General features: G+C 38.0%; 1 protein-coding gene and 1 pseudogene across 3 annotated transcripts in view; one reads left to right on the top strand and one right to left on the bottom strand.

Annotated features, from left to right (window-relative positions):
* The window catches only part of CHD1 (chromodomain helicase DNA binding protein 1), a 74678-nt gene extending 67833 nt beyond the window's left edge, over positions 1 to 6845 (bottom strand). The window contains exons 1-2 of one of the 2 annotated variants that reach the window (XM_081287049.1): positions 4945 to 6845; positions 2772 to 2968 (exon numbers count right to left, since the gene is read on the bottom strand). In XM_081287049.1, coding sequence (XP_081143175.1) covers positions 2772 to 2824 — 53 coding nt within the window. In that variant the 5' untranslated portion in view covers positions 2825 to 2968; positions 4945 to 6845. The remainder of the gene's footprint in view (positions 1 to 2771; positions 2969 to 4944) is intronic. The other variant, XM_081287050.1, reaches the window with a different exon arrangement.
* Positions 6846 to 22081: 15236 nt separating this feature from the next.
* LOC308655724 (cyclin-H-like) lies at positions 22082 to 23303 on the top strand (annotated as a pseudogene). The gene is made up of 2 exons: positions 22082 to 22643; positions 22800 to 23303. The product of its transcript is annotated as a cyclin-H-like (transcript).
* Positions 23304 to 25589: the final 2286 nt, after the last annotated feature.

The raw sequence follows: 25589 nt of genomic DNA, 5'->3' as shown, positions 1-25589 counted from the left end.
ATAAAAAAAAAAAATTGGTGTTGAGCTGAAACTGTTGTACAGGTGCATCCTGGCACACATTTCATAATAAGTAAGTTTCAAAACAGTTATAATATAGCCAAAATGACCTATTTCCCTGAGCATTTTTTTTTTCTTTTTGGTCAACAGTTACAGAAAGTTCTCCTTATAGAAGGAAAACCCTCTTTTTTCCTTTTTGGTAGGAAGTTAATTATAACAACCAAAATGCCCAATAACATCTTTTAATTCTATTTCACTTCAGAAACTTTCACAAAGGAAAATTATGCAGTAAAAACACATTTTAAAATTCTGGCCAATAAAAATCAAATTCTTCTTAAACAACCTGCTATGTAGTTACAACTTTTGATTTTTCCAAGAAAATTCCTGTAACTGTAAGTTTACCTCTCAGTCTTTTAACTAAGCAGGAGCTCTTTTCTTTGTAATGTCTAATGAGTAAATCATTGAAGGGAAAAAGTGAGAAGGGACTGTTATAACAATGACAGCTGAGCAAGGAAAGAGCAAAACATCTATAAGAAAGAAAATGAAGGCAAAACAGAACCAAGTCTCTCTCTTTCTGATAAATGCCAAAGCAGTTGCAAAAACTAGATAACTTGATAACAACACTTCTCAGAAGCACACAAAACCTGTACGGTAGTATTAGTGACTAAGAACAATTAGAGAAACGTTTTGCATTCATTTAAAATAAGTATGCACTGTGAAAGAATCTTTTAAGTAAATATGATTTCACAGGACTTTTTTTTATTTTCACCTTTACAATTAAATTAGCTTTAAAATTCCTCTTTGCTTTAGGTATGGCAGCAAAATATAGAAAATATATAAAAGATTACTGGAATAGATAAATGGTCAAAATATACCAGCAGGTAATCTCCCTGCATATCCAAGTAGAATATTTTCCTATTTTGTATGGTGTTTGACTCCTGGGTTTCCTCTGTATATTTCTACCTATTGGCCAATTCATTATTCACTAATGAGTAAGAGAATGTATACAACATGACTCTTTTCTATTCTCGCACAGCAATCCATATAGCTACAGAGATCTGAATCAAAGCTGAGATTCAAGACTTTTAATTTAACTTTGCCTCTGGTGATTGCAGTCAAACTCTGTTGTCTGCAACTTCACCATACTTTGTAATTAAATTGTAGGATAAAACTTTGAAATCAGTTCAACTTCTCATTTTATAACTGGGAAAATCATGAGAACTTACTAGTGAAAAGATGGTGTCAGCTCAAGATTTAACTCCTAAACTAATACTTACTCAACTAAATGATGTTTTCCATAACCTATTTCTTAGTCTACTCTCTACAATATTCTTGGTATCCAAACATTCTATCAGGGAAAGGTGATAAAATATACTAAGCACGGCCAAAGAATTTCAAGTTTCAGATCAAATACATATAAGCACAACATAATTTTCTATCCAGCTTTTTTTCTCAAACCCTACCAACTTGTCTGTTGTTATCCACCCCATTTCTCCATCACTATAATTACCATCTCAGTTATGTAGCACTGTTACATAAAACATATTAATTATAATAAGCAAATGTTACAAATGTACTCATTTTACTAGAAACCATTTTAAGTCCTTTACCTATAGAAGCATCTCAATTCTCAATTTAAAGATAAATGGTTTACACTTCATTGTATTTATTTACTTACTTGTTTTTGGTACTGAGGATTGAACCTAGTGGCACTTAACCACTGAGCCACATCGGTATCCCTTATTTATTTTGAGACAAGGTCCCCACTAAGTTGATATAGCTGGCCTCAAACTTGTGATCCTGTCTCACCCTCCTGAGTTGCTGGCATTGCAGGCATGTGCTGTCATGCCCAGGTCCCCATTTTATTAAAAGAGCAAAAATCAGAGCATCAGAAATTAATTTACACTAGTTCACATAGTTAATAAGTGGTAGAACTGGTATAAGTAACCAATATGACTTCAAAATTCATTTTGCTGATTTTCACCTATGATAAGTGCACATAACTATGTGAATTTTATTTCAATGTGCAAGTAACTCAAAATTGGGGGTGCTAAAAACGAATTTAAAAAGAGTATTCCGATGTGAAGAGTTGTTTTTTTAAAAAAACACATAAATTAGACAAATCTAATTTAAAAAGATTTGGCACAAGTAAAAACTCTTAACTCATTCACAGATAATTAAAAGTTCACCATGAAAATTTAAAAAAAGGGGGGGGGATACAGTAAAATAAATGTCCAGATCAATGTTATCTATAAAGCTTTCTTCAGTGATAAAAATGTTTTCTATCTGTGCTGTCCAAGATAGTAGACACTACTCATGTGATATTAAGCACTTGAAATGTGTCTGGTTTGTCTAAATAATAAAATTTTGAATATTCTATGATTTAAATTTAAATAGCTACATGTGGCTAGTGGCTACAGCACTGGACAGCAAAGGTGCAAAAAGCCAAATGCCAGGCAAAATGAGTGCACCAATTCTTACTATATTTAAGATTTTTTACCAACAGTCAAATCAATTTAAATACTTTTTTATATGTTCCAGCTTCCATTATTACCTCAAACATAAACCTAAAGCAGATTTAAGTACTTCAAAATTCAAAAAGTTCCAAAGAACTTAAATATTTTAAAAAATATTTAGAATAGGTAATGTCAACAAAGCTTCAAATACTAGAAACCTTTTCAATATTTGGATAGCTAAGACTACAAATTTATAAAAAACAGCAAATGGATATTCAGTCCTCCTCACAGTAAACAGTTGATAAAGTTGTTGCTTACCTTGATTCTCCACTGCTGTTTCTAACACTTTCTTCATCACTATGTCCATTCATTGTAAATATCAAGGAGTTTTAAAATAAAATATAAATCTTCCCAGCTTAAAAGATGAATATAAATACTGACTCCTCTTTGAATATCAAAAATTCAGATGAATTTTCTTGAACATTCACAATTTCCTGGGACCCTCTTTGATTCACCTAAGGAAAACATGAAAAAATAAGAACACTTTCTGTAGAAAAAGATAAATAAGCCCTGCTTAGAACTTGTAGAAATCTATCTTCCTTACCTAGATGGTAAGGAAGGGGTGGAGGTCTTTTACTTAACATATCTATTATGTACTTTCTTATCACTTACTAGAATTTAGCAGGCTATATTGCTAAAATGTTTTCCACAGAAGAAATCAAAACATTGTGGAGTGATAAAACTTCTAGAGACTGCCACTGTGTATCAATATTTATATAATTTACTAAAGCAAAGTGGTACCATGCAACATATAACTACATCCCTAGGAAATGGAGTCTTATTTGATAACTTGATTAAATAAGTGAAGGGGGAAAAAGGGTTACTCTTAATGAAGGCCTAATTTCTATCTCCAAGAACTTCATATACTGTGAAGGAAAGTTTTGGAAATGTTCACATGAGAAAATAATAAAAAGTTACATAATTTTAGCAAAAATGCACAGGACAAAATAAACATGCTCTTTTTCAGGTAAACTGATAGTGGAGTGAAAAAAAAATATTTACTAGTTTGGACTTGCAGAGATTCCATGAAAAAAAAATAAAAAAGTAATAGAATATACACTCTATGTGCTTTTTTTTAAAGTAAAATTTGGTGCAACATAATAAAACAACAAGACACAGTATTTGCACTCTCAAGATTTCAGCACAACAGTAGAGTCACCTACAAGCCATCCACGAATAAACAAAGGAGATCTCTGGCAGGGGAGGGAGAGGAAGAAGCGGGGGAAGGAGACGTCAGATCCTTCCCCAGTCAGAAAGTACTGAGACAGCCTACAGAAGCAGAGCTGTCCTCAGATCTCAGCAATGAAAATTTTCTCCTATGATTATCTGCATTACACACAAACACAAAGAGGTGAGGAAACAGGCTGTTGCCAGCTCAATCATAGCAGATTCTGCATGTGGATTGGGATCTTAATTCTCCAGACTTCAGGGTAGTCTACCCTCTTCTGCAAGAGCAGGTTATCTAAAAAGTAACTGTTCCACTCAACATTTATTCTTCAAGTTAAACATAAATTCCAACTTTAGTCAAAAAGCTTCACTGTTATAACAAGTCTTAAAAATCTAAGTACTCTGCCTCTTTCCCTAAAGTCTTCATTAAGAAAGTTCTCTCCTTTTCGTTCTTTCCCTTTCACCTTCCTTTCGTCCCTCAAAATGGCTTTCTCTGTGCACTGTAACTTCCTTTCCCCTCTCACTCCCTTCTCCGAGTCTTTCCGAAACCCTTTTCAGAACCGCAAGTTCTAAAGCTTAAAGCGCACGCAGCTCTCCGCTGTCTCTCGTGCGTCTCAACAATGACTCTTCTCTAAGTCGTTAAACCTCTACAATCCTCTACTTCTATCCTCTGTGTTTTAACAGTTGTTTTACTCCTACTAAGTTTCTGAAGCAGGACTCCAAGAGATTGGGAAACCATCCTCCTTGCCCGTCCAACTCAGTCTGGCTCCCCATCAGCCTCCCTTCCGGACGTCTCCCCTTTCTCCCGGGCCTCCATCCCGGTCCCAGTCTCTTCCCGCCTCAAACTTCCCGCAGAACCGCCCCGCGCCCTCCCAGGCTCGCCCGAGCCGCCGCCCCCTCCCCCTCCCCGCGGATCCCCACGTGCTGGGTGCCGGGGTTGCAGCAGGAGAGACGCACCGCCAAGCGCTCGCCACTCGCGGATCTCCCTTTACGAACCAACCGGCCCCCTGCCCAAGAAACCCGGGCCGGGCCGGGCTGGCCGGCGCAAGGATGCGCTCTGCGGTGGCCGGCCTGCACCCGCCGCTCACACGCCCCCTGCGCGCCTGGCCCGCCCGCCAACGCCGCCACCGGCCCTCGCACAGCCGCCCTGGCCTTCTCCTGGCCACCGGGCCGACGCCTGGGCACCGCGCCGTCGCCGCCCTCCGCCCAGCGGGCTCCAGTCCTCCCAGCCACATCCTGACCCACCCGCCACCCCCTTTCTTACCGGCGGACGTGCGGGCTTGGCGGGGCGGAGGAAGCCGGCTCGCAGGCAGCCGGCTCCGATCGGCGGCCTCCCCCGCGCCCGGGCCCGCGATCTTGCCGCCGAGTTCCTCGGGCTCCGGGCGTCTCGGGGTAAGCAAGAGTCCGGGAGGGATGGGGGAAGGGGAAAGACGCGGAGGGGAAGGGGAAACCCCGGCCCGCGGCACCAACGCGCGATTCCCTGCCGAGTGGATCCAACAATCAATTCATTATTGAAGCACCAAAGGCGAGGGCAGCAAGAGCGAGAAGTAACGAGTCGTCGTCTCAGCCGCCGTCGCGCGCGCGCTCCCGCTCCCGCCGCTTATCGGCCCCCGGCAGCCGCCATGACGCCGAGAGAGCGAGGGAGCGCAACCGTCTTCGTCGTAGCCACCGCCGCCACCGAGGTCGCCGTCGCCCCCGCCTCCCGCGCGACGTCAGCGCCTCTGCTCACTCCCCTTCCCCACAGGGCGCGAGACGGGCGGCCGCGCGCACGCTGAACCCTTTCTGCAGGCGCTTAGGCAGTAGGCGGGGCTACGTCGGGGAGTTGTGGGCGTTGAGAAAAAAGCGATTGGTGCTGGGGCGGGGCGGAGAGCGTGGTGCGCGCGCACTTGCGGGAACGCGCACGCTGGATGCGCGGAAGCCGCCGGACTCTGACCAAGGCTGTGGCCGGCAGGTCCTCGCTCGGTGCCCGCCCTCCGTGGCCGGGCGGTGAGTTCCGGGAAGTGGGAGTTACAGGCTCGCTCTGTGCGGGTGTGAGCGCTACCGTCACTCCTACGGTCGCGCCAGGACGTCGCGGCGGAGACACTGAGGAGGAACCAGGGAGAAACCGGGGTGGGACTCGGGGAGCCGCGAAAGCACCGCACTGGAAAAACCGGAGGGCCGCGTTGCGTGTAGTGTAGAGTCGCCCAGGCCTCGCCCCGCGCTCCTGCGGGCTCCTGGCCGGGTCTGAGCTTTGGTCCGCTGAGGCCGTGCGGGAGCTGCTGCGTCACACCAGGCAGCCTGGGAACCCAACTGTTGGGCAACTGTGGTCGCCTCCCGCAGCCTCCTACGCTTGGGCGACCTGCCGCTGAATATCCCTCGGGGGTTGATACCTTGCACGGGCGGGGCACCGGAGGAGGAGAGAAAATAGAGTTCTGGTTATTGACATCCTGTGACGTTGCTTGATTCATTTGCGGGTGACCCATTCCTGGTTCAGAAAAGAACTTTTACAACCTTTCCCTTTTAGGTCCCTCCATAGGGGGGCGGGTTGGAGGGTGTGGTGCCGAATCGCAACAAAAAAAGCTACTCGAGGGACATTGGTAACTGTCTCAGTTTAACATGCTGCAATTTAGTTGACAGTTTCGTTCATAACTGTATCTGCAAGCCTCAGTTACAACCTTGTCAGTGTGTTGGAAACACTATCTTTTCAAGCATGGTGATACCCCATTTCGCTGTTTTTGAAAGCATTTTTGTATGATCAAAATTAGTTTACACTTATCCGTTTTTAGGTGTGCAAATTTGTCTTGAATTCCTTAAGGTTAACGATCATTTTTGAAACTTTCTAATCCCATTCTTAAGTCATTTGATTTAATTTAAAGGCCTGCCTTCCAAGTCAAATGAATATGTTTCCATAACACAAATTCTCTGAATAATAATTCTTTCATTTGGGAGATACTTGCTTAAATGGTTTGGTCTATCTCCAACGAGCTTAAAATGAAATTCAAGTTCTATTCACTTTGGGAAGTGAGGAGAGGTATACGTGACCTATTCAAAAAACATGCCTGTCTTCAGTCATTAAATAGTGAAACAAAATAGAACATTACCATCTTTTGTGTGCTCTACCTCCTTTTTTTCCTTTTTGCTAGATATTAAATAGCTTTGGGCTGGGAGTGTGGCTTGGTGGTAGAGTGCTTGTTTAGCATGTGCAAGGCCCAGGATTCAATCCCCAGAACCACACACACACACACACACACACACACACACAAACACACATAGCTTTAATGCTGGGTTCAGAGGAATAGTGAGATTATACAAATCTGCATTTCTGAAGCCCCTTTAGTATTGTGAACTAAGTACTAATTTTTAACATTAAGCTTTGTATTAATAATTAGCCTTAAGGATACAAATTTTGCCCTTTTTTTCTTCTTGATTACTAGAATGATAACAAAAATCAAAGCTCCAGACAAACTAACCTTGACAAAGAATAATCAGAAGTATGGTTCAGATAACGAAGTCCTCATGTATAACTAAAGCACATTTTGTCATTGTATTACAAAAAGAATCAGTGTATAGTCTGTTTCACATGTTTTTTGAAAGCATGTCAAAACTTTTTTAACTGCTTACCGTGCCTCTGATGAGCTGGTTTACCTATAAGAGCTCTAGCAACCTCTTGCAGAAACAATCTTGCCAAATTTATAATAAAATATTAATTGGAGATTTGTATTTCGAGTAAAACCATACTTTATTGCTCTGCAGAATTTTAGAATGTGGAGAAACACAAAGTAAGGGGAAAACTGCAATAATCTTGGCCATACTATTTTTTTTAAAGGCAGTAGATATTGCAAACACTTTGGATGATATGTTATCTGAAAATTAAATTCTCAGTTTCAATTTGAATAAACTATCAGTATTAAAAAATAATGATCAAACATTGATAATTTCAACATGTTATTAAATAGTAAAAATCTCAGAAAATTATCAATACTTGGAGCATTTTTTTGTTGTTGCTAATTTTGGTTTTTTACTATTTAATTTCTCCTTTGGAAATTTTTATGTTCCTTGAGAGAATTACAGAATCTAAGATAGCATTTTGTGGATCCTTAATTCCCATATACTATTAATAGGGCTAATTACCAATGGGTGTCCTTAAATGGTGTTAGAGTAAGAACCACTTCTCAAAAATTGTGAAATATGTAACATAATGGTAACCCTTGTTCTTCTGATGATTTTTTGGATGCCAAGATAGGATTTAAATCCCATAATTATATTCATGCCATTTATGGAAGGTGTGTGTCTGAGTAGCCATTAAAACATCTGATATTAAAATGGTCCCTGAATAAAGATGGTTCAGTTGAATATTTTAGCTTATGATGGTGAAAAAGTGGTACACTTGCAGTAGAACTACTTCAAGTTTTGAATTTTAATCTGGATTAAGGATATGCAGTAAATACTTTTTTTTTTAATACTGGGGATTTAACCCTGGGGTGCTTAACCACTGAGCTACATTTGCAGTCCTTTTAGTTTTTATTTTGAGACAGCATCTCACCAAGTTGCTGAGGCTGGACTCAAACTTGTAATGCATTTCTTAGTAGCTGGGATTACAGGTATGCATCACTGTGTCCAGTGTAAACAACATATACTTCTTAGCAGTAGCGTTCTGTGTCACTAAGCTACGGTGTTCAATAGGTTAGATGTAGTAAATGCACATGTGTTTTGATTTAGGATTTTTTTAATTTATGATAGTTTTATTGGCATGTAACCCCATTTTAAGTTGAGGGGTGTCTATTTAAGTTGAGGAGCCTAAAATCTTAACCTGTCACAAAGTCCTCTGAATTGAACTCATGAAATTTTATGCCATCAATAGTGAAAATTTACTGTACAATTTCTATGTTGTGAATTATAAGAAAATAATTATGGGTTCCAGTATTGGGCAGGGGGAGGAGTCAGTCATCTAGAAAGTTGCTTGTTTTGTTCTGTTGTTTTTTTTGTTGTTGTTGTTTGTTTCGGTTGTGTGTGTGTGTGTGTGTGTATGTTTTTTTCCCCTGTTGAGCGCTCAACAATCCCATTCCTCCTCTTCTGATATGTAGAATTTCTAGGTCCTAGGGTAGCTTTTGGGAAAAAAAAAAAAAAAAAAAAAAAAAAAGATTGTTTTGGTATCCAACAGCTGCTCATCCATCCTATGTATAGCCACTTTATTTGAGGATTTTATTTTACTTTTTAATTTTTAAAGAGATGGGATCTTGCTTTATTAGAGATTAGCCTTAAACTCCTGGACTCAAGTTATCATCTTGTCCTTATCTTCCTGAGTAGTTGGGTCCACAGGTTCATGTGCCTCGTTCTCACTCTTGGCTGATAAATTTTCAAATCACAATAAAATTTCAAGTGGAAGGTTCTTCGAGATAATACCAAGAGCAAGTTTGTATAAAATCTGATAGACTGGGTGAGTACAAAAATTTTTACTTCTACTTGCAAAATTGTGTACACAGAAAATAAGAAAAAGAATGTTTAAATGACTATTCTCTAAATATCAAACTGTACTTTTAGCTGTTATCACTCCCGTTCACCTTTTTTTATACTGCAGTCTAAATACTGTCCATTTTATCCCATAAATGTTGTGTTTATCCTTTGCTCTTAATCCTTGCCCCACTGTGTTTTAGTTTAGACCCTCATTTTCTCTACATCTTTCCTTTCAACTCCCCCTTAGGTTCTCTTCAAATTTGAAAGTCTTATAAAATCACTCTCCTGCTTATATATAAATAAACATACATATATCTGAACAGATGCATCTGAATATCATATGTACATAAAATTTTAATATTTAGCCTTTCACAGTCTGACCTCATCATTGCCTCATCATTTCTGGGTGACACTTGACACTCTAAACACACATGTCTCTGGGTCATTAAAAATATATCTCTCATCATAAGTGGATATAATAACCCATCTATCTTTTGGATTAGTCTTTTGTACATTTAAGGAAATGGTCAAGAAATATAGAGTACCCTAACAAAATTGTACTGACACTCAATAAGACTTGTCAGGCAGCTCTCTGACCTCCTTTTTAGGATATGGAGTTGAGCATTCTGTCAGTGTGGCATATCATTATATGTAATACAGCATTTGTTTCCATACTACAGTGAGAGCCTTGAGCAGAGAGACTTTGTGTCCCCAGTGCATTATATTGACATTCATTCATAAATATTAAGAATTTATTACACATCAGACATTGTGCTAGGAGTTGGGGGATTATAATAGAACAAAAACAGACATTTTCAGAGTTAAAGTCTAGTATAGGAAGCAATCACACTGCAAAATCATAACTGAGAAAAATAGTGTGAAGAGACATGTATTGCTGTGAATCCATAGTAAAAAAATACTAGTCAGGAAAGTCTTGCCTAAGGAAATGACATGATCTGAGAACTGAAGAATTAAACAAAGAAAAGAACTGAAATTCTGAGTTAAAGAAAAAATGACGTAAATTCTGGGGCCAGAAAAATGTTATTCACTTCCCAGTTTGCCAAGAATAGGTGATATTGCTAGTAACAAGGCACATGCCTATAATCTACTACAAAAACTACTCAGGAGAGTGAAGCAAGAGGATTGCAAGTTAGAAGCCAGCCAACGCAACTTTGTGAGAGACCCTGTCTCAAAAACCAAAAAGAAAAAAAGCAATAAAGCACCCCTGGGTTCAATCCCCAGTACCACCAAAGGGAAAAACAAAAAGAACAGTCCTTATTCACGTAAGAGATGTCCTGTAAATGTCTTTAAGAAGTGTTTAAGCAGCAAATTACATGGTTACCCTATCTATGAGGGAATATAAGAAGCATGGTAGTGCTGGTGCAAACAGCAACAAATGAGATGTATCTACTAGAGGCTAGACCAGTCAGGACTAAAGGCTAGGTAAAGAAGTACATTCTTCAAGACTATGAAAAACCACTGAAGGATTTTAAACCAGGCCATGACTTGATGGGATTGGCGAATTGCAGAATTTACTCAACCTGTAAACCTCAAAAGAAAATAGAAGGGTATCACAGTAGGTAGAATAGTCTAAAATAGGAGATAAAAGAGGTTAGAATGACATGTTGTTAGACCAGGGTAATATAATGGAGGTAGAGTGAAGTAGATTTGATAGGAAAATAGACTAAGATTTGTTAGGATTGGACTTTGTGTTGGAGGAAATGGAAAGTTGTACATTTGCAGCTGAATGATGACATTCTCTTTAAAATGTATTTGGAGAAGGGTAGGTGGTTTATAAGTTTCTTGTGTGAGGCTTTTATGTAGAAATGCAGATCTGAGACATGGGATCTAGATTGAAAATAAAAGCTGTTAAGTTTGTAGGGGGAAATTAAAATCTTGAGTATACATGAATTAGATTTTGGATACAGGTTAGGGATGTGCAGTGAAGAATTTCAATTCCATTTGGGCTAGGTAGAAGAAGAAAAGCCATATAAGAAGCAGTATTCAAAAGGATATTATGAAGCTAGGCAGAGTAGCACATGCCTATAATCCCAGTGGTTAGGGATACTGAGGCAGGAGGATCATGAGTTCAAAGCCAGCCTTAGTAACTTAGCAAGGCCCTAGGCAATTTGGTAAGACCCCATCTCTAAATACAAATGTAAAAATGAAAGGGCTAGGGATGGTGCTCAGTGGTTAACTGCAGCTGGGTTCAATCCCTGGTATTAAAAAAAAAAAAAAAGTGTGGGGTGGGGATAGTATTGTGTTCCTGACAAGACAATAAGTGCTTCAAAGTAGTGGTAGACAATGTCAAATGACATTGAGAAGTCATGTGAAATAAGTAAAAAAGCCACTGGATTTGACAACATGATGGTCATAAGTGACAGCAAGAACTATTTAGTTGGAGTAAAAAGGCAAGAAGCCCAATTTGAATGGAATGTGATAAATGATGAAAGAATGGAATTCATGTGGAGCTCTCTTAGGTTTTGTTTGATTTATATTTCAGATGGAGGTAATATTTAATATTGTATTATATTAACTGATGTTTATATAGACTGGGAAGCAATAATTATAAAATTGTTACCTGTTAGTGTTTTCCAAAAGTACTGCTTCTAAGAAAACACCCTGAATTAATGTGTGACAACAAGCTATCACCTATGATAGGACATAAGGCTGACTTTCAGAACTAACATTGACCCCAATAAAATGGAAGGAATAACAATAAAACTATAGACATTGAAGTTAAAAACCCAGCACTTTTACTTTAAGACCGGTAAAACTTGCCTGGATATTTTAAGTTTTACTTGATGTTTAAAACCAAAACTTGGAAACAAAAGAAAGTAAAAGGGCTAAAGAAAAAAATGGCCCATATTTTGGCCCTTGCCCTTTAAGATTAGCCAAAATTCAGGGAATGACAGGACTTCTCTAAGGACCTTGCAACTCCAGTAAGTCACCTGGCCTCCCAGGAAAGGAGTCAAGGAATGCACATTTTACAAAGAGGATTACTGAAGAGTGAAATGTCTCTGATGGTTCCAAGGGAAGCCAAATGTGGTCAGCAAGACCCTGACCCATTCTGACAGATGGCACATCTAGTAGGAAAAAACTAAAGGAGCCAAAAGGCTTCTCATAAGTTCCCAAAAGTAATCCCTAAGGAATCTCAGCTGACTATTAACAGTAGATAGGTACAAGGTGAATGTTTTACCAACTTAGTCTTAAAACCCAGTAAGAGAGTATAACCAAAACATAGTCATACATGGTCATTTTAAAGAAAACACAACGGTTTTTTTAATGTAACTTGAGATATACATTGACTCATATAACATTTTATTTAGCAGTGTGAAGAGGCCAGTACATTTATAAAGCAGTGGTACTTAGTGGCAGTTGCAGGGGGACTTTGCCCCACATGGAACGTTTAGCAAAATCTGGAAACATTAGTTTCCTTGAGTTTGAGGAAGTTGGTATTACTTATTTGCTGGAGATCCTACCAATGCACCAGGCAACTTCCTCCTGACCTCAACAAAGAATCATCTGATCCAAAACGATGGTAGTGTCCCTGTTGAGATGTTTTCCTGTGAAAAATGGAAAGCCAGATTGTATTTTTAGTGAACTCTTAATGGGAGGGGAGCTTGTTTGATAAGGGTACTAATAAATATGAATCTATGCTACCTCACAACCTTGTTATCAGTGCTTATAACTGGCAACAAAAAATTTCAAAATACATTGTGCAGAACTAAGAAATATAAATAGCATAATAGGCTGGTTATGTTATTTTCCTTGTCAAAAATTTATAGTGCAACTAAAAATCTTATTGCTGTAAATTTGTTGCAATGACTTGGGAAATTAATAGGCAATGGCCATTGTATTGCAGCTGAATGTAATGCCAACCTTATAATTCAACAATTTCACTTGTAAGTATATACCCATTGAAATGAATGCTTATGTCTACTAAAAGTCTTGTATAATAATATTTAGCAGTTTGATTCATTATAGCCCCAAACTGGAACAAAGCGAAGACTTTGATATACACATAAAATATATATGGGGATTATATGTATATATATACATATATATTATGTATACACACACACACAGAATACTACCCACCAATTAAGAAGAAGCTGCTATGTGAATAACATGGGTGTATCTCACAGTCATTGTGTTGAATGATATAGACACAAAAGAATTCACATCCCTGGGTTCAATCCCCAATACACCACCTCCCAAAAATGGCAGGTGCACTGGTGCACTCCTGTAATCCTAGGGACTTGGAAGGCTGAAGCAGAAAAGGATTGCAAATTCAAGGCCAGCTACAGCAATTTTGTGAGGCTCTCAGCAACTTTGCACGACCCTGTCTCAAAAGAGATGGGAATGTAGCTGAGAGATAGAGCACCCCTGGGTGCAATCTCTGGTACAAAAGAAATAAAAATTTACATTGCACAATTCCATTTGTATTAAATTCAAGAATAGGCAAAAATAATTTGTGATGATAGAAGTCATGATAATAGTTCTCTGTGGTTGGTATGAACTTATTAGGGACACAGGGAGCCTTCTGAAGAAATAAAAATTTTCTGTTATATTGGTCTTGGTGGTTTGTACATTGGTGTCTATTATGAAAAAATACATCAATGTCAGGCACAATGGCATACATCTGTAATTCCAGTGACTAGGAGGCTAAGGCAAGAAGATTTCAGCTTTAAGACTGATCTGGAAAACTGTCTCAAAATTTAAATGACTGGGGTGTGACTCAGTGGTATAGACCTTCTGGGTTCAGTCTTTACTATATACATACACTTGTGGACACACACACATAAAAATCATCAAGCTGACTATTTAAACTTGGTAAACTTTATTATAGATTTGTTTCACCCTGATCCTTAAAGGTGAGAATGAAACAGGAAAGCCAATTTTTAACCTCTTGAGGTCTTTTGTCAAATAATTGGTTAAATACAGGGTCAGCTACCTGATATTGCTCAAAAAACAAACAACTGAATGCATTTTGTTAAAAATACATATGGGGGGACAGGGTTGTGGCTCAGTGGTACAGCACTTGCCTAGCATGTGTGAGGCAGTGGATTCGATTCCTGGCACCACATAAAAATAAAAACAAATAAAATGAAAGTTTAAAAAAAGTGCATATTGGATTTAGAGTCAGACTTAGTTTTGAATCACAGCTTCATCCATAATTAGTTATATGAACACATTCAGTAAGTCACTTATTTGCCTACTTTTTGTGACCATAGAAGAAAAGTTTAGTGATTTAAGAGAAATATAGAAAACTCTGTTCTTTGTTTAGCCTTGATTCATGGTCTACCACTACTGAGAAATGCCTACACATGTGCAGGGGTGGCCTCAGCAGCTAGTAATTAGATATCGATATAGATATGTATTAGGTGACCTAACACCTCTGACTTTAGCCAGATAGACAACTGAACCCTAACTGGAACAATCAGATTTTCATGAGAATATAAATTCTGAATTGAAAGAAGTTTGTCAGGCTACTTATCATTTGAACTAAAAAGATGTAAAGTTAGGCCAGGGCTGCCTAACTTTTGGTAGCAAGCATCATGTGGAAAATCCAGGAGTTTTTTTGAAGGACAAGAATAATTTCACATTGCTTACTGTGTCACTCAGGGTTGTAAATGTTAATAACTCTAAAATTGATAGTTATCCCTACTTTACAGGTAAAGTAGATGCAGAAGCTGAATAAACTTGGGATGTAACTCAGTAATAGAGCACTTGCTTAGCATGTACAACGTCCTGGGTTCAATTTGTAGTACATGCCCCCACCACCACCAAACACGTAAATAAAATGCTAAATAAAACCTAGGCGGTTTGACTCCTGAGCCCATGCTTTCATGAAGATGTGCTGACATATCAGACCCAGTTCTATTAGTTGCATAAGTTCCTAATGACTTTCCAATTCCTGATCCTAATTCCTTGGGTCTGCTCACTCATCATTTATCCTTATGAAATTTCATGTTTTTGCTTAACTTAAGCCATCTTGAGTGGATTTCAACCAATTCCAACTGAGAGAGTCCTGTCCCAGTTTGACAATGAGTCTGATTACAAATACGAACCAGAGAGAAATTAAAACTGGCAAAAATCAAGGTGAGTTAATGGGTAACATTGACTTCCCACTATAAGATGAGAACTTAGTTTGCATTATGTAGATATGAATCTTTTATCTAGGCTACCTCCAATAATGTTTTGAAACCCAGACAATATAGTCACTGAGTAGAACATTAGGGAACTTGATAACCAAGAATTTAAAATGTCAAGTGTATGTATGGATTTCTGTATATAGAATTTTAAAAGTACATTGGAAAGGGGGGAATTTTAAATAAGGTTTCCAGATGAAATAAGAATGGAGCAAATTTGGATATTTGCTCCAAATTTGATCAATTTGAATTATTGGATACTATTTCTGCCTATAGCCCAGGGCCTGAGAATTTAAGACCGGACTAAGAAATCGCTCAAGGGGCATGTTGAATTGCTACATAACTTTTTGCCACATTGTTTCTTTCTTTTTTTTTTTTTAAAGAGAGAGTGAGAGAGGGGAGAGAGAGAGAGAGAGAGAATTTTTTTTTAATATTTATTTTTTAGTTCTCGGCGGACACAACATCTTTGTTGGTATGTGGTGCTGAGGATCGAACCCGGGCCGCACGCATGCCAGGCGAGCGCGCTACCTCTTGAGCCACATCCCCAGCCCAGCCACATTGTTTCTAACATGGAAATTTTTACACAAAATGCCAGAAAGTGAAATCTTAACAACAGGAACAGTACTCTCAAGAAAGAGCAAAAGATATTAAAAAATTCCAATTCTTCAGTTCTCTGAAATATTTTCTATTGCCTATTCCTTTCATGCATCACAGAAATATGATGATACCTTATATGTTATCTATCAATAGCCACTAGGACTGGAATGCACTGTGTGGACAAAGATATTATTAAAGGACAAGCTTCCACAATCAAATTTATGCTTTTGTTTGCTTTGAAGCTAAAACCGAGAACAATGTAAAGGAAGACTAATAGCTGTTGCTAAGAAATAGAAGTCCAGAAAAATTGACAACTTAAGGAAAAACTTCACCCATCAAATTCATCAGCTTTAGCTAAATATAAAAGTTATCTCCCTAAGAAAAAATTGGCAAGCTATCCTCTAGGATAGTGCAGTTGCATGCTTAAAACCCCAAAGTCTGCAATAGACCCAGACCACAGACAATCTCAACTCTTCAGAAACTTCCCATTGTCCAATACAAAGGAATCTTCACCAAACGGAAGGAAAGAAACTTAGTGTCACTTCTCAGGGTTGGCCCTGAAGACTATAAAAGGGAATCCAAATCAAATGTAGCAAGATTTGCTAGTAATTAATGGAAAGTGGTTCAATTAATTCATGTCTTATAAAATTTCAGGGGCCTATTACATACTATCCCATTCCTGCTAGACACATAATATGCTCTAGTTCACCTATTTAAATCACAGATTACAGTTACGTATTTAACTATGTTCTGAATGTTCTGTATATGCCTGTTCACAGGCTAGGAAGTAGGAAAACAATGTTAAGAGGTACAAGGATTTTTCTCACTTGGAGTTTACATTTTAGTTTGAAGGATAGGGAGAACAGAGACAGATGAATAAGGAAATATGATTACAATGTGGGATGGGTTTAGTAAAAGGATAATATCAGAGAGAATAAAAATAAACATTCAAATGGAAAGAATAGTAGGGGAATCAGTGAAGTCTTCTTTGAACTGTTTCTTGAATGGTGAGATAGAACCTACTGGAAGAAGAAACAGTGCAGAAAGGAGAACAGGTGAAAAGACCCTTATTAGGAAGGGGCTTCTCATGTATAAAGAACTGATATATCTGGAGAATAGCAAGTGAGAAGTAGAGTTGGTTATTGGTTGAGTGAACATTCACCTTCTTACTTTCAACTTTTATTTTGGTATGTTTTTATGAATTTTGTATTAATACTATTTTGAAGTAAGAAGGCACATTTGGTGAGAAAATCCTCTGTTTTGTTTTTTTAACTCAGGGGCATCAGACCACTGAGCCATATCCCTGGCCCCTAGCTCTATTTTGTATTTTATTTAGAGACAAGGTCTCACTGATTTGCTTAGTGCCTCACTTTTGCTGAAGCTTGCTTTGAACCCACGATCCTTCTGCCTCAGCCTCCTGAGCCTCCTGAGTTACCAGGGTTACAGGCATGCACCACTTCGCCTAACTCTATATTTCTTTTTGTCTCAAGTTCTCTGTAGATCTTATTTTTTTTTTAATTTTTTATTGATTATTTAAAGCATTACATAGCTCATGATATATCATCTTTCATACATTAGACTCAAATTGTGTTTTGAACTCCCATTTTCACCCCAAATATAGATTGCAGAATCACATCTGTTACATATTCACATTTTTACATAATGCCATATTAGTGTCTGTTGTATTCTGCTACCTTTCCTAACCCCTACTATCACCCCTCCTCTCCCCTCCCCTCCCATCTTCCCTCTCTATCTCCCCTGCTCTCTGTAGATCTTAATTTTTAAAATTAAAACCTGAAATTTGTATTTGGGTATTTAATATAATAGATATGAATAGGCATGAATGCTTTATTTTTTTAAAAAAATTTTAAATCAATTTGATTTTATGATTTCTTAATATTTGTTCTCATGGGTCACTTGTTTTCTTTCCCTCTTACTAGATAATGCTACTTTTATTAGAGATATATAAGTAAAACTTGTGTAAAACTATTGTTTTGTATATGTCAGTAACCAGACTTCCAGAGGAAATGGGAGGTGAACCTACATGATTCATGATATATCAAAAATTATTAGACAAGGAAGACACTTTTGAAGGGAAGCTAATATATGCAATTACCTTTGTGTAAGTTTGAGGACATACAGATCTTCATAGATAAATTAATATCTAATTTTAAATGATAATATATATATTGATAAAATAAGCTTGTTATACATTTTGAAAACTGTTCAAACATCTTTTTAAAAATCTACCTTTAAGCCAGGCCTGGTGGTGCAACCCTGTAATCCCAGAGACTTAAAAGGCTGAGGCAGGAGGATTAAAAGCTGAAGGCCAACCTGGGCAATTTAGTGAGACCCTGTCTCAAAGGCAAAGAAGAACTGGAGATATAGCTCAGTGGCAGAATACCCCTAGTTTCATACCCTAGTACTAAAAACAAAAACAAAATAACAACAATGTAACAAAAACCTATCTTTATAGAATAAAGTGTACAATCTGGTAGACCTGCTATGAGAAAGAACATGGTAATAGTATCCTGCCTGATTTTCACACTTCCATGTTTGCCTTGTCTCTAATCAACTACTCTCCTCATAGAAACTAAAGAGGCTTTTTACAAATACAAAACAGATCATATTGCTTTACTGCTTAACACTCTTTCAGAAAAATTCAACCTCCTTTCCATTGGGTCTCACAAGGGCCTGCATGATCTCACTTTAGTCTGTCTCTCCAAAGTCCTCTCCCCTATCAGTCTCCCCTGCTCATTATGTTCCAGCCAGTTGGCTTCCTTTCCTTTCTTTCTGTCCTCAATCCTACTGAATTCTTTTCCTTTCCCAGGCTTTCCCTATGATTCTTTCAGTGCCTGGAATGCGTCTCTCAGATCTTCCCACATGGGGCTCTTGTGACAAGACCCCTTCAGTTCTGGGATCAGGTATCACTTCCTTAGATGGCCTTCATCCTTCACTTTTTCTAGTTACTCTGTTTATTTCCTTCTTATTAATGATGATGATTTACAATTACCTCACTTTGTTGTTTACTTGTTGTCTTTTCCCTTACTTGTAGGTAAGTTCCCTGATAACCTGATATGATAACACATCTGAAAAAGCTAAAGATATGTCTGGGCATGATGGAGCATGCCTATAATCCAAGCAACTAAGAAGACTGAGGCAGGAGGATTTCAAGTTTGAGGCCAAGCCTCCACAACTAATTGAGGCCCTAAGCAACTTAGCAAGATCCTGTCTCAAAATAAAAAAATAAAAAGCATTGGGGATTCTCAGTGATAGAGTGTCCCTGAGTTTAATCCCCAGTACCCCCCCCAAAAAAAAAGTTAAAGATATGTTAAAAATAAATCTTTCAGCATTTTTTTAAAAGAAGCAATTGATATTACAAGTGAAGCACAAAATTTACAGACAGAACATAAAGTCACTGTGCCTTATGAATCTCATACAGGCATAACTATCAGAGTGATAAGAGTGGAAATAGCATGAGTACAACATGCCTACAGTAGAAGGGGGCATTATTGATCCTGTATCATCCCTTCTCCCATACCATAGTGATCGTATAGTTCCTCTTTAGAGATAGCCTGATTAACCTAAATTAATCAGGTAATCCCAATCTCCCCATCAGTCTAATAAATTTATGACATTTCCTATGCCATAGCAGGGGTTAAGGAATGGGCATATGACCCAGTTTGGAGTACAACAAAACAACAACAAAAAATGAGAGGCTTGTTTAGGAATTCAGAAAAAGAAATTTATTTGAATGTGAAGGATCAGACAGTGGATCCTTTTTCCCTCTCTGGCATTCAGTGTGACATTGTGAAACCAAGAACAGTCACACTTCTTTTGCCCCCACAAAATAAGCAATCTAAGCATGAAGAAATGATACAGAGGAAAAGAGAAGTGAGGGAACCATAGAGAAATGCAACCAGAGCTGTTGGATAAAGCTGTCTATAAGCTTCTCATAAACTGCTTTTAATTGTGCAATTCTTATTTCTTAAGCCAGATGGGATTTGGATTACTTGAAGGTGAGACAGCCTAATAAAAATCCTACCATCTCTTAACTAAAAGTCAAGCAATAAGATCCAAAACATGTAAATGAAGAAATAGTTGTCGATATATGGCACTAAGAAATATGAACTTTCTAGCAAAAAAACAACTTTAAATAGCTGATAACCATGTGTTTCTAAGAACTAGAGATGGAAAGAAGAGAGATGAGACATAGGCTGTATTTTTACTGGAAATTTTAATTATTTTTATTTTTAAATCTGATGAAATTTAGGATTTTAATTGAGTTCCTTTTTAAAATTGTGTTTTAAATTACTAAAAATGGAGGACATTTATAAATATACTGTATTTGGTGTTTGAGAGGTAGAAAATGATCCTAGAGAAGTAGGGAACATAAAGTCCACAAAAGGAAAAGCAGTCTTAATAAGAATTCTGAAGTTGTTTTGTTTTTAAGTGCCTAATGGCTAGCTTTTTATTTTTAAAATATTTTTCTTCAATATTTAGGTGTATACTATGCTACAAAAACACTGAAAAAGTAGCAACCAATCAAAAAACTGAATGCTTGTGAAAATAGATTTCTTAAATCAAAATGGACATATTTATACATGATATGATTATTGTAGCCCATTCCTGAATGGTAAGAATGTGGGTTTTTTCTTTTCTTAAATTGATAATATTTTCCCCAAATAATATTTTTTTAAAAAGTTTTTTAGATGTAGATGGAAACAATACCTTTTATTTATTTTTTTAATAATTGTTTTTAGAGAGAGAAATTTTTTTAATATTTATTTTTTAGTTTTTGGTGGACACAACATCTTTGTTTGTATGTGGTGCTGAGGATCGAACCAGGGCCACACACATGCCAGGCGAGCACGCTACTGCTTGAGCCACATTCCCAGCCCACAATAACTTTTATTGATTGATTGATTGATTGATCTTTATGTGGTACTGAAGACCGAACCCAGTGCCTCACACATGGTAGGCAAACACTCTACCACTGAGCCACGCCCACAGCCCCTTCCCCAAGTAAATTTGTAACCCCATGTTCTATTTGTGAAATACTTAACTGTTTCTGTGTGTAAGCAAATGTATTATTCACCAATAAATTTTCAGAGCACTCTTTTAAAGAGAGAGAGAGAGAAAATTTTAATATTTATTTTTTAGTTTTCGGAGGACACAACATCATTGTTTGTATGTGGTGCTGAGGATCGAACCCGGGCCGCTCGCATGCCAGGCGAGCACGCTACCGCTTGAGCCACATCCCCAGCCCCCAGAGCACTCTTACAATCATTCTGCATAAAGTTCTAGATATTTTATTCTTAACTCCTCTTACTTCTAATACACTTTGCATCTTTTCTCATTCAGATTTCCAATTGTATCTGATATTTTAATGAAGTGTTTTCACAACCATTTTTTTATTTGTTCTTTTTAGTTATCCATGACAGCAGAATGTATTTTGACATATTATACATACATGGAGTATAACTCCCCATTATTGTGATTGTAAAAGATGTGGAGTTACACTGATCATGTAGTCATATATGAACATAGGAAATTAATGTCCAATTCATTCTACTGTCTTTCTTATTCCCATCCCCACTCCCTTCCCTTCATTCTCCATTCTCTAATCTAAAGTACCTCTATTATCCCTACCCCCGCCCTTTGTTTTGGGGGATTGGCTTATTTCACTTAGCATGATAGATTGCACTTCCATCTGTTTACAAGCAAATGCCATAATTTCATTTCTCTTCATGGCTGAATAATATTCCATTGTATGTATGTGTATATATCACATATTCTTTATCCATTCATCTGTTGAAGGGCACCTAGGTTGGTTCCATAGCTTAGCTCTTGTCAATTGAGCTTCAGTAAACATTGGTGTGGCTACATCACTGTAGTATGCTAATTTTAAGTCCTTTGGGTGTATACCAAAGAGTGGGACAACTGGGTCAAATGGTGGTTCCTTTCCAAGTTTTCTGAGGATACTCCATACTTCTTTCCAGAGCAATTGCACCAATTTGCAGTCCCATCACAAAGTATGCTGTAGGGAGCAGTGACATGGATCAAGGTTTTTGATTACCTCATGGTTATGGTGCGTAGCTTGTGCTGGGAACCCCTGTGCAAAAGTATAGGTTAAGATTGCCCAGTTGCTTCTGTATCCCGGTGGAGTAACATCTGCTGTAATCTTTGGAGGGGGTGGCAGCAGGGATTAAACTCAGGGGCATTCCATCATTGAGCCACATCCTCAGCCCTATTTTGTATTTTATTTGAAGATAGGGTCTCACTGAGTTGCTTAGCGCCTGATAAATTGCTGAGGCTGGCTTTGAACTGTGATTCACCTGCCTCAGCATCCTGCTGGGTTTACAGGTGTGTGTCGCCATGCCTGGCTTTTTTTTTTTTTGTCCAAGCTTTCTGGGCCTGGACCTGGATGCTCTGATATACCACAACAGCAGCCAAGAGAGACGTTGGACTTTTGCTACTGAGGAGCAGCTGGCCCATCTGCAGGCCAACACTGATCACAAATTCAAATGCAAAGTGGTGGCAAAGGGGAAGTTTTTCCAAATGATCCAGTCTTTCTTGAGCCTCATGAAGAAAGGACACTCTGCAAATACTATGAAAAAGATTACTAGAATTCTGTTCAGTGTTTAAGCCAGCAATGCCATGGTCTGTTGTGGGTACAGCGTGCATGTATTTCAAGCGTTCAAGTTTTATCAATAACTCTGTAATGGAATATCACCCATGAATAATATTGCTTACTTGTTCATTTTGGGCTTGTAAAGTAGATGAATTCAATGTGTCTAGTCCTCAGTTTGTTGGAAACCTTCTAGAGAATCCTCTTGGACAGGAGAAGGCACTGGAACAGATTTTGGAATAGGAGCTACTCCTTATAAAACAGCTTAATTTTCATCTTATTGTCCACAATCATTATAGACAGTTTGAGTGCTTCCTCATTGATATAAAGACCCACTATCCCATGTTGGAGAATCCAGAGATTTTGAGGAAAACAGCTGATGACTTTCTTAATAAAATTGCACTGACTGATGCTTATCTTTTATACATACCTTCTCAAATTGCCTTGACTGTCATATTATCCAGTGCTTCCACTAGATAATTGCTAAGGGATTGCTATGAAAAGGTATTTATCAGAGAGTCTAATGCTGAGAGAATAGAACTTGCTTGTCACAGTTACTATATAATGAAAATCATGAGAAACTTAGTGAAAAAGTATCAATCTCCCAGATCTGAAGAAGTTGCCATTCTAAAACAGAAATTAGAACGATGCCATTCTGCAGAGTTTGCACTTAATGTAATTACAAAGAAGAGGAAAGGCTATGACGATGATGATTAGGTATCAAAGAAACCCAAACATGAGGAAGAAAAGTGGACTGATGATGACCTGGTAGATTCTAACTATTTGAAGTCAATATGTCAGTGCTAACTAATTAGCAGAAGTAGAAAGCATATCTGGCACTTCATTCAAAAGTATAATTTGAAAAAAAACAAAATATATTAAACTTTGTTACTTTAATAAAAAAGAAAGAAAGATTGCCCAGTTGCTATAGTGACACCCTGCCCTGGAAACTGTGCAAAGACTCAGAGTTATCAGTCTTAACCTTGAAACTCAGACACTAGCTCCCAAGGATAGGGAATTCTGCGCTTAGCAAGATAACCATAATACTTGTCAATGCTGTGACCTTTAAGCCTGTCTGCTTTGCAAAAACTTTTTGACAAATAACCTTTTGTTGATAAAACCTATACAATAAACATGCGGAGCCAGTTCTGGGTCACATTCTCAACCAGAGATCATTGGTTTCCCACCTGATTCAACTTTCTCTCTTAATGTTTGTGTGCTTTTCTTAATCCCCTATCACCTCTTGCCAGTTTCTGAATTAATGGTCGCTGCAGGTCATGGCAGTATGTCACATAATATTTTATACAGGAAAAATAGTTGCAGCTGGGCAAAGTATCACACACCTGTGACCCCAACCACTCCGGAGGTTGAGGCAGGAGGATCACAATTTCAAAGCCTCAAAACCAGCCTCAGAAATTCAGTAAGGCCCCAAGCAACTTAAGGAGACCCTGTCTCAAAATAAAAAGGACAGGGGATGTGACTCAGTGGCAAAGCACTTCTGTATTCAATTCCCAGTAACGAAGAAGAAAAAAAAAGTTGGAGACATAATGAATAATTTTTTCACCTCACAAAAATAAAATGTCCATTTGAGGGGAAAGTAATGCCTGAAATACAGCCTGCATCCAGTCAACATGTAGTTTTGAATTTGCTGCCAGAAATAAGAGGCATCCTTCATAATTCATACAAATGAATTATGATTGAAGGCAAAAATTAAAAAGCAATAGAAGAGCATACAGAATATAATCAATTTCAACTTAGACTGTTGAAGTACCCACTGAGTGTTAGGCACTGAGATCACAGAGATGAGGAATTTAATGGGCTCATAATGAGTAGGGAAACTCAGCTAGTTTGCACAAGACTACTTCAGTTTGCCTGTTTTTTCATTATCCTCTCTCATAGCATCCCCTTTCACTATCACATGTCTCTGAGTTCGGATGATAAATTATATACTTGATGATAAATTACATATATATAATATATATAAACCTGGCATGGTGACACACACCTATAATCCCAGGAACTCTTGAGGCTGAGGCAGAAGGATCACAAGTTCAAGGCCAGCCTCAGCAATTTAGCAATGCCCTAAGCAATTTAGTGAGATCCAGTGTCAAAATATAAATAAATAAATAAATAAATAAATGGTTGGCTCAGTGGTTAAGGACCTCTGGGTTCAATCCCTGGTACCAAAAAACAAAAATAAAAAAATATGTACTTTGTATAATTGGAAATGCTGTATAATTTTATGACTGGCAATGCAATAGGTTTTTTTTTTTTTCAAAAGCAGCATCCAACAAACATGTGAGCAATACATTGTGCTACTACTTTGCAATGTTTACTAGAAGATAAGAATTTTTCAGCTTCATTATAGTCTATGGGACCACTATAGTGTATGCAGTTTGTCACTTACAGAAAAGTCATTATTCAGTGTGTGGCCATATTGTACATACACACATATATATGTGGAACTGCCTTGAATTTTTGCTTCAGCCAGGGCATTCTGCCTCAGAATATTCTCCCATGTCACTTCTGTAAAAATTCTAATAACTGAGTTGGCCACATTCTGCCAGGGAATATCAAGTGTGATGAGGTCCTCATTGACAATGGGACAATTCTGATCTAACCACCAAATCCCCTCTATCTTAGTTCATTTGTATTTATGTTATAATATGAAATTATTTTAGTCTTGTCTCTTGTTCCTTTCACAGAGGTAATACCCTTGGAATTTTATGAGTGTTAGGAGTGCCTTATTATTCATAATGAATCCCAGTATTAGTTTGTTTTTCATTACTATAATAAAATATTTAAGCAGACTAGTTTATAAAGAAAAAAGCTCATAGTTAGCTCATAGTTCTGGAGATTCAAGGGCCCACATCTAGTTATGGCCTTCTTGTCTTGTAGGAAGAATCTTGAGGCAATATAGGGCAAAAAACAGGGAGTTAGCCTATATGTTCCCTTCTCTCTCTCTCTCTCTCTCTCTCTCTCTCTCTCTCTCTCTCTCTCTCTCTCTCTCTCTTCTCTGGTAGCAGGAATTGAACCCAGGGATGTTTTATTGCTGAGTTATAGCCCTGATCCTTTAAAATTTATATATTTATT

The sequence above is a fragment of the Spermophilus citellus genome (genome assembly GCF_964194105.1).
Source record: "Spermophilus citellus genome assembly, chromosome: 1".
Lineage (NCBI taxonomy): Eukaryota > Metazoa > Chordata > Mammalia > Rodentia > Sciuridae > Spermophilus > Spermophilus citellus.
Note: the sequence above shows the minus strand (reverse complement) of the source record. Positions and strands in the feature narration are given on the sequence as shown.